The sequence below is a fragment of the Eublepharis macularius genome, chromosome 5 (genome assembly GCF_028583425.1).
Source record: "Eublepharis macularius isolate TG4126 chromosome 5, MPM_Emac_v1.0, whole genome shotgun sequence".
Classification (NCBI taxonomy): Eukaryota; Metazoa; Chordata; class Lepidosauria; order Squamata; family Eublepharidae; genus Eublepharis; species Eublepharis macularius.
In genome coordinates, this window is record NC_072794.1 from 157,971,883 (window position 1) to 157,982,208 (window position 10,326).

Here is a 10,326-nt window from a genome sequence, read left to right on the forward strand (position 1 = left end):
GCAATCCACGTGCAAGACAGAAGAAAGAGACTCATAACATGGTTTCATTTTTAAAAATTATATACATTTTAAGAATTTTTAAAAACAAACAAAAAAGGAAAAGAAAAAAAAAGAATAAGATAAAAATACAAAGCTTCCTCAGTATTTTCTACTATATCTTGGATCCTTGCTAATGCTATGTCTTTAAACGTGTATCTGTTTACCTTATGGTATTGTATTGAAATATACTTACTTGATACTGATTGTACTGACCTCATACTGTGTAATCCGCCTTGAGTCTCAGTGAGAAAGGCGGACTATAAATGACGTAAATAAAAATAAATAAATAAAAATAAAATCACAGACTTAACACTTACTCTATATTTACAAAAAAGCTCTCCTTTTTCTATTATCCAATTTCTCCCCCTCCCCTTAATTATCAGATCCACAAATTATCAATTCATTTTTTTCTGTTTCATACAAAAAGTCTCTAAGGGGTTTCCAGTTAGCAATAAATGTAAATAATGTCTTTTCTCTAATCAAAGAAGTAAGTTTAGCCATCTCTGCAAGTTCCATCATCTTCACCAACCATTCCTCTGTTGTGGGTAGTGCAGAACATTTCCTTTTTAGTGCATGTAATAATTTCGCTGCCATTGTCATACATAAAAATAATGTTCAACATGGTTCCAATTTTTAAACTGTATTTAGCGTTGAGGCTTCTTCATGGGAACGTTGCTGGTTTTTTTTTAATAACAGCAAAGAGAACAAGCTTCAAAATCAAATATGATGTTGCTATAATGACCCACAATCCTATTTCAAATGCTACCACTGCACTCACCTATAACATGCATATCTACTCACTTCGTTTAGCCTGGCTGGAAACACCTTGTTTGCATCTGGGCCGTTTTCACACTACTTGCCTGCTCCTGGAACGTTGTGAAACATTGTGCAAAACCCACAGAAGATAGCGTCTTCTCGTGAGAGTTTTGCACGACATCATGGAAAATTCTCGCGAGAAGACGCTATCTTCCGTGTTTTTTGCTCGATGTTTCGCAACATTCTGGGAGCAGGTAAGTAGTGTGAAAATGGCCCAGGTTTGTTCTCACATATAATACAATACACACTGCGGTCAGAAATAGACTGGGTGAACCCCTAAGAAAAAGCATTAAATGTCATCATCTGCTCCTTTCTAATCATATTATCCTATGGAAGACATAGGTGTAACATAAATAACTCTCTACATTATTTTATTTTATTTATTTCAAATTTCTATTCTGCCTTCCCTGTGAGTGGGCTCAGGGTGGATAACAACATATTAAAAGACAATAAAAAATTCATCTACATTAAAACCTTAAAACAACAGTGTATTAAGATACATTTAAAATAGGATAGTGGACAGCCTTCACAGGGAGGGTTAAGATTTTATACACCCCTTTTTTCAGGCCCACAGAGGCCCAGCCTCAACCATATGCCTGGCAGAACAACTCTGTCTTGCAGGCCTGGCAAAAGGATAGTAGGTCCTGCCGGCCCCTGATTTCAGCAGACAGAGCATTCCACCAGGTGGGAGCCAGGACCGAAAAGGCCCTGGCTCTACTTGAGGCTAGACAGGCCTCCTTGAGGCCAGGGACCACCAACAGCTGTTTGTCCCCTGATCGGGGTGTCCTCCAGGGAATATATGGTGAGAAACAGTCTTGTAGATGAGACATCTGACACGTGAAGAACATATGTTGGAAGTTGCAATGATAGCCAGGAAGGGTAGTTTAAAAAGACAGAGCTGGTGGTAGGGCAAAGGCTTTACCATACACTGGAGCAGTGTGAAGGGGCTGTGAAATGCCAGAAGGGAAACTTCAGCCCATTATAACCTCTCCAGGTTCAAAACCGGCTCTGCAAGGCAGCTCCAGCCCATTTCCATTCCTCACTGCCCTCTGGTTGTGATCCCACACAGTTTTAGACTACAGAGGTGAAATTGACAGAGCTTTAGGGGAGGCGAAGATGAAATTAACGAACCCTCTGAGGACTGATCTCTGCCGGCTCCATCTTTTTAAACTATACTTCTTGGCTAATATTGCATTTCTACTCTTGACGAAAATTCACCAAGGCATCCTGTGTAGACAGACTGGGTGTCTTCACTAGGGGTGTGCAATTCGGGTTTTGGATTCGGAAAAAAGACCCGAATCCCACCCAATTCGTAAAGATTTGGGATTTCCAAAACGGACCCAGCATGCTGGGGCTGTTTTGGAAATCCCGAATCAAAGATTCCCAAAGCTATTTGTATAGCTTCGGGAAGGTTTGGATTAAGGGGTTAAAATGCAACTCTCCATGCTGCTGAACAGCAGCAGGGAGAGGGCCATTTAAACCCCTCATCATCTGTTTGTTGCGGGTTTCCCCCGACAAGCGGCTGAGTGCAGCCAGCAGAGGTTCAAATGTCCCTTTCCAGCACAGAGAGGGGTATTTCACTCGATGGAGGGGAGAGGGGGAATTTCCCCCTCTCCTCTCCATCGGCTGAAGGAGAAAACAGCGACCCAGCAAGCTGAAACTTGCTGGGCACCGCTGCCTCTTTCACCTGATGGAGGGAAGACGGGGAAATTTCCCCATCTCCGTCCATTGGTTGAAAGAGTTGCAGCCCGGCAAGTTTAAACTTGCTGGGCTGCCCTTTTCTCCTTCACACGATGGAGGGGATGCGAGGAAATTTCCCCTTCTCCCCTCCATTAGGTGAAGGAGAAAAGGGCAGCCCAGCAAGTTTAAACTTGCCTGGCTGCAACTCTTTCAACCAATGGATGGGAGATGGGGAAATTTCCCCATCGGCTGAAGGAGAAAGCAGCGACCCAGCAAGCTGAAACTTGCTGCGCTGCAACCCTTTCATATGATGGAGGGGAGATGGGGAAATTTCCCCATCTCCCGTCCATCAGGTGAATGTGTTGCAGCGCTGGGCGTCACTGCCTCTTTCACCCGATGGATGGGAGATGGGGAAATTTCCCCATCTTCCCTCAGGTGAAAGAGGCAGCAGGCCCAGCAAGTTTCAGCTGGCTGGGCCGTTGCTTTTTCCTTCACCCGATGGAGGGGAGATGGAGTAATTTCCCTGTCTCCCCTCCATTGGAGGCAGCGGGGCCACAGCAAGTTTAAACTTCTGCACCGCTGTTCATTCATCTGATGCTGGCTAGACTGGGGGATTTCCCCCGTCTCCCTGGTATCAGGTGAAGATGAGGCAGCATCTTGCCACACCGTCACCGCTCACTGACCCATTGCCAGGGAGATTGGGGAATTCCCTCCTCTTCCCAGCTTCGGGTAAAGAGGAACCTGTTGGGGCAGGAAGCTTCCATGTGCTCCGAATCTTTATGGAGCATATTGAAGTGGGCTGATAAGCAATTTCCAAAGCGGCTTACCGCTTCGGAAATGGCTTAATTCTGATTCTTTTTCCCGCTTCGTAAATTACGAAGCAGGAAAACCTAATCTTTTTTCGCTGCACACCCTAGTCTTCACACTACCAAGAATACAGCATGCACCACCAATTGTGGTAGCACCGCATTGTCTTTTTCTTGCTGATGGGAACAGACCCAGTCCCATCCACTAGGCAACTATCAATGGCATTTCCCAACTCAGACTGGAAACCAAGGGCTGTGTGGCTACTCTAGCATTTCTGTCTCTATGCTTCCCCCCACAACTGACATCTAATACTTGCGTCAAACCTTAAAGTTGCATCAAACCTCTAAGGAACTATATGTCTGGCCCCCTTTTGGGTCACAACATACCACAACATTTTCCGGAACACCACCATCTTCCCTCACCTTATACTGAGGGAAATGGTCATTAGTTTAATTAAGGATACTGCTGTCGAGTTCTCTTACAAAATAGTAACAGATTTATACCATGAAGGAGACTCAGCATTTAAAGTGTGATGACGGGAAAAAAAGAAAAGAGAGGAGTTTTTTTAGGAATAGGCCCAGCAGTTCTTTTTCCTTAAATAAGCAACGAGCCGCCAAACACCAGTTTATTTCTCTCTTATTTTTTCATCCAGATGACAACTTTTTTACTTTATGGAAGCCTGAGAAACATCTATCAGCAAGCAGAAGTGGGTCAGTAGAAGTTACTTTTCCTGTCCAATACTGGTATCTCACCAATCCACCTCAACAACCAAAGATTTTCTGAAGTCACCCAGCTGTAAAAGACCCATCATTCCTACAGTGCAAGCACCTGTTGCGTAGAACAAGCTCGTTTAACTTGTTGTCTTGGTAGAGGGCTGATCTCCAAGGTATGATGTAGCCTGCTGTTTCCGCTCCCAAATGTCCCCGCTGGCTATATTGTGTCTTTTTACACTCATTTCTCCAGGAAGCAGGCTGAGCAATTAAGTGTTCAACACACTTTCCTAGACAGGACTTCCTTCATCTCCCAAGGGACACTATTCCCCCAAGAACTCAATAATCAGCAAATGTTCCATCTCCTGCAGCATTAAGTACAATCCCGCTAGTGGTATGTGGTTTAGCAGAGCTGGATTTACGCACAAGTTAAGTAAACTACAGTTTAGTGCCTCACATGAATTGAGGCTTCTAAATACAAATTACTAAAAATATTTAATTTTTGGTAATGTTATGGGAAGGGTCACCATCTCTGGGTTGGGAAATTTCTGGAGATTTGGGGGTGGGGTTTGGGGAGGAGAGAGATTTCGGTAGGGTATGATGCCAAAGCAGCCATTTCATCCCGGGGAACTGATCTCTGTAGTCTGGAGATCAGTTATAATTCTGGGAGATCTCCAGGATTCACCTGGAGATTGGCAACCCCATTAAGTAAGAAAGAAATGTCTCCTGAGGAATTGGTCCTCAGAGTGGCTGTCTGAGCTGTGCCTTGATCTTCACATTTATCAGCTTAAAATTGCAAATCTTTGGTAGTGATGGTGGGGACACACCTGGATAAGGTACAAGAAGTCACCAGTTGATTTACTGTACCCAAAAGCACAAATCAAGATGGGTAGCCATGTTAGTCTGTCTGTAGCAACAGAAAAGAGCATGAGTCTAGTAACACCTATAAGACTAACAAAATTTGTGGTAGGGCATGAGCTTTCGTGAGTCACAGCTCACTTCTTAGTCTTATAGGTGCTACTGGACTCTTGCTCTTTTCAAAAAGCACAAAGGTTTCCTATATGGTTATAGGCCAATTTTGAAATGACTGTTAAATACTATTTTTATTCCTCTCTTTCGATGGTGACCACCTCACCTGAAGGCATGCGTTTTAGCTGCCTTGAAACCTAAGCTATTCAGTGTACGTAGTTTTGAATACCTAGGCACTTCGCTGAAGTTGAACATCTTTTTTGCCACCTAAGAATAATATTTGACTGCCACATCCCTCCAAATCCATTTCATGTCTTGGCCCCATCATCTTTTCCTAGGTTCTTATCATAGCCAGGCTCCCAAGAATTATCGGCCATTTGCTGGCGCTAGCACCAGTTAAAGCATCTGGTCAAGTGTGGTGGAAAGTGCCCTCAAGTCATAGCTGACTTACGGTGACTCCTAGTAAGGTTTTCATGGCAAGAGACTAAAAGAAATGGTTTGCCATTGCCTGCCTCTGCAACCTTGGACTTTGTTGGAGGTCTTCCATCTAATCACTAACCAAAGAAGACCCCGCTTAGTTTCTGAGATCTGGCTCATCTAGGCTATCCAGGTCAGGGCATCTGGTCAGGGAGGCTGAAAAAGACCTTCCACCTGAGACCCTGGAGAACTACTGCCCGACAGAGCAGGCAGCAATGGGAGAGATGGTCCAGGGCTCCAATGCTATATAAGGCAGCTACACATCTTCTTCCACATCTACTCCACACAAATGGAGAGCCAGAGTTGTGCATTGGTTAGAGAATCAGACAAGGATTTGGGAAGCCCAGGTTTGAATCCTCGCTTTGCCATGGAAGCTTGCTGGGCGATCTTGGGCCCGTTACACTCTTTCACAACATCACAAGATTGTTGTAAAGATAAAGCAGAGAAGAGGAGAACAACGTGAGCTGCTTTGGGTCCCCCTTGGAGAGAATGGCAGGGCAAATAAGTAAATAAATGGAAGAGCGAAATCTTTACAGTTTACTTATCCAAACATTTAACAGAAAAAAAATACCATTACTGAAGGTCTCCTTTAACCCCATACTTGAGAGTCCAGAAATAGCTAGCAAACACAACAAGAGTAAACTCTTCTATAGATATGTTGGTTTCAGACTGAAGGGATTAAACGCTACCCTGACCACTTCACAGTATTTACCTTTGTCCAAAGAGTGAGCTTGAAAAACAGGAAGATGTTAGAGAAAAGCAAGAACTGGGCCTTATTTCCTTGATGAATATCTTCTACCCCAATGCTGCAACCTAGAGATTACCACGAAGGCAACTTTAACCATTGGGAAACATGTGGTGCTATAGTATTCACATTAATTGATGCGTGCCATTCCTGATTTAAACAAACTCTTTATGTTGATTTTGTAGACCGGCTCCTCCTTTTTGCAGGTGTACAGTGAACCCCCTTGAAAGAAAAGAAAAGCTTTCTGCGAAGGATTATTCCTATTGACCAATGACATTCAGAGGTGCTGTTTACTGGAACGCTGTGTCTATAATGTTAGTCACTGGGATTAAAACACACACAAATGTATAAGAAATTGGTCACGATTTCCAGAAGTTGAAAGCTTTTCTTCACCATCAGGTAAGTTCTGGTTAAAGGGTGCTACAGAATCCCCCCCCAATGGAATTTGGACAAAGAGATGTTTCTCACATGGAATAATTTCCCGCCTTTTCCGTCTATCTGTGTATCATATTTTTAATCTTGCCATTCCTCCAAGGAGCCCAGGGCTACTTATATGGTTCTCCTGTCCTCAGCTGAGAACTCTCCTCCTGACCAAAACATTCCTTTCTGCTAGGCCCACTGGATCTCCTACCTTCTGCCTGTTTTCAGAAAATGCAAAGGAGCTTCAGTGGGTCTTCTTTCATACAATCATAGGGTTGGAAGGTACCTCTAAGGTCATCTAGTCCAACCCCCTGCACAATGCAGGAAATTCACAACTACTTCCCCCCCCCACACACACGCAGTGACCCTTGCCCCATACCCAGAAGATGGCAAAACACTGCCAGGATCCCTTTATTTTATGTCTCTGTCTGTCTGTCTGTATGCATGTCTGTATGCATGTATGTACTGTATGTGATTTATAGTCCACCTTTCTCGCTGAGACTCAAGGTGGATTCCACAGGACATTTCCATACACACTGGCCTGGGGAAAATTGCTACCCGACCCCAAAGTGGCGATCGGCCTTACCCTGGCCATGAGAAAGTAACTGCATGTGAAGCTCCCTCGGGGCCATTTTTGGTTGGGAAAATGGAGTGGGGGAAAGACAGAAGACCCACTTACTCCTACACCATGGTCCCAATCTGAATCTGGCCCTTTCAGAGCTTCCATACTGAGTTCTCATGGGCGGCTGGCATCTTGCTCAAAGTCCCCTGGCACTCGTGTGGTATATGCCATGCGTATGTTGGAACTTATGCACGGACACAAATTCAGCTCATATTTGCATAGCAACTGCAGCCAGCCCTCCTGTACAGGCTGACAGCCAGATGTAACCATGCTGGGAAAACTGATTTTCATAGCTTCCTTGGAAAAGTTGTTATAAACATAAATGGTGAGGAGATTCACATACACACCTCTGAGATCCTTGGGTGGATAAAGATGCCATAACTAAACAATGATAAGAAGGAAAATGGATATCCGGCCAGCCAGAACTAATTGTACACCAGACAAATTCTTCTGATAACAGCCACTAGGCAGTGGAACACGCTTGCCCGAGACAGTCGTGCAAACTTCCCGGGAGGTCTTGAAAGGAATGGATTCATAGATAAGGGGTCTCTGAATCCTGGAACAGACGCTGAACCAGCTGCTGAAATCCTTGTCAAGCCCCAGGAAATGCGGATTTCATAATTCCTAGTGTGAAGTAGGAATACAGTTACAACTAGGGGGTGAGGACAGGATATTGCAAGGGACCTTAGCAGGGTATAGCAGTCTTTGCCAATCTGTCGGTCAGAACCCAAAAGTGGGTCACAAAGCCTCTGGAAGTGGGTCGCAGGCCAGCCATCTCTAATGGCAGGGCCTACCCTCTCTACATTGCTTTCTCTCCTCTTCTTTCCTTTCTCAAATTCTTGCCTCCCTGTTTTGTGGCAATAATGAGGGGGGGGGAAAGCTGTCTGGAAACTAGTAACTTTACCATAGTACCTGGAAGAAGCGGAGGAAGGCTGGAGAGTGGGAGGGAGCTGTTCAGTGCATGGAAAAGTGAGAGAGGGAGAGAAAGAGGCATGTGCAAGCATAGGATCTGTCTTGGCACTGCCCCTTCAGCAGCCCAGTCCCTCGCCCAGCCCCCCGCAGTGTCTCACTGTCCTCTACCTGCTGTGGGAGATGTACTGAATTGAGCGACCGGCCACCCACCTCTTTGCCAGCACCTGCCATCTCCCTGAATCTCCTCAACTTGGTGCCCCCCTGTACCTTCTCAGTCTCTTCGGCCAGCCTTGGATGGGTCACCATACAAAATAAATCTGGACTTGTGGGTCACCATATCAAAAAAGGTTGGGAATCACTGGGGTCTACCCTCCAAAGATGCCATCTTCTCCAGGGGAACTGATCTCTGTGACCTGGAGGTTGCTTGTAATCCCAGAAGATCTCCAGCCACCACCTGGAGGATAGCAATCCCACATTCTAGAGGGGATTTGGTTGTATTCTTGTTACAGAAATAATGTCTCCCTGTGGCTTAAGAAGCAAGCATGACTTCGAATAATGGAATAAGTGGGGTCAATACAGCCCAATGAAAGCTGACCCGGCGCTCTTGAGCGCTTTCCTGTCCACACGCGGGTTTTAAACGCGCGCCTGCCACTCTCCGTCTTTTCTGGGTAAGTTCGCCCGCCGGCGTTCACTGCCTTTGATTTCGGCAGAGGGAGTCCAATCAGGACCGCCCCATCCTGCAGGGCCCCTAAAGCAGACCCACAGCCGGCCCGGGTGCTCTGGCAAGCGGGCTTCCCACCGCAGCGCCTCCCGTACGATCCTCAACCAGAACACTTTCCTCGGAGGAAAGGATCGCCGGCGCGCGTCCCGTCCCGTCCCGCTCCTTTGCGCAGAGCTCCGAAAGGTCCCGCGGGGTCGGCGCGCTTCTCCCCTCCCCGCCGCCTCGGGCACGACGAAGCCCCGGAGCCGCTCTCCGGCCTCTGCCCGCGGCTCCCCCTGCCCTCTCGCTTTCCCCCGGACCCCTCCGCGGTGCCTACCGCCAGCAGCAGAAGCGCCGGCCGGGAGCGCCGCTGGAACCCGCCGCTCAGCCAACTCGGGCGCATCGCTTCGCTTCGCTGTCGCCTGGCCACCGCAGGAAGCGGCGCGCCTGGCTGGCCCTTAAGAGGCCTGGAGGAGGAGGAAGTGGAGCGCCTGGGCGAGCCCTGCGGGCCGGGATCCCCTCCGGCCAGCGAAGTTTCCCTTTGGGGCTGCGCCCACTAGGAGCTCCGCCTGGGAGCCCAGCAAGCCCGCCGCTCCTGGTGGTGGAGAAACTCCGGCAGAGTCTGTGCGGCGCTCCAAGCGGCCTCGTGGAGAGCAACTTTAGGGTTACTACCTCATGTTTGGGAAATTCCTGGAGATTTGGGGGTGGGGCCAGGGAAGGGCGGAGTTTGAGGACGGCTGGGTATAATGCCAGAGCCCGCCTTCCAAAACAGCCACCTTCTTCTGTGGCTTGTAATTCCGGGAGATCTCCAGCTACCACCTGGAGGTTGGCAACCCTCATCAGATGCTGCCACCAAGTGCGAGCAACAAATGCTCCTCCTTGAGCAAAGCAGTTGCTTTTCTTTCAGATGTATATTTATGATCTCTGCAGAGGAGGATGCGCCCATCTTGGGCATACATTTAAAGAGACTCCTGCCTCTACCCACTCCTTCACCTTACTGGATTCCTGTTTGCCGAGGGTGCCACTTTTTCAAGATGCTGGGAAAGGATTGGAGAATGTAGGATACTGGGATGATATCCTCAGGATGACAGGAACAGTACAAAACAATTCCCACCTCAAGAACTGCATGGCCCTCCTTAAGAATAACTGCTCGAATAAGATTTCCAAGGTATGACCTTTGTAGAGTCAAAGCTCCCCTTGTTCAAAGCTTTGAAAACTCATAACTGGAGGATCTAGTTGCTCTTTAAGGTGCTACCCTCCTGATATTGTTTCATAAGAGCTCCTCAGATCATGTACAGAGTGACTTTACTTCTCTCACCACTGAGGTAATGCCATCTACCTGGAATGCATTGAGATTCAAGGAGTAGAGGCTGCTTCTGGGAATGTTTAACAATTAAGGTCCCCCACCCCAACAATTCAATTTTAAAAT

General features: G+C 46.9%; 1 protein-coding gene across 1 annotated transcript in view; it reads right to left on the reverse strand.

The window, feature by feature from the left end:
- Positions 1–9,474, reverse strand: part of CDH26 (cadherin 26) — a 36,872-nt gene extending 27,398 nt beyond the window's left edge. Inside the window, exon 1 of the mRNA XM_054979259.1 lies at positions 9,235–9,474. Coding sequence (XP_054835234.1) covers positions 9,235–9,300 — 66 coding nt within the window. The 5' untranslated portion in view covers positions 9,301–9,474. The remainder of the gene's footprint in view (positions 1–9,234) is intronic.
- Positions 9,475–10,326: the final 852 nt, after the last annotated feature.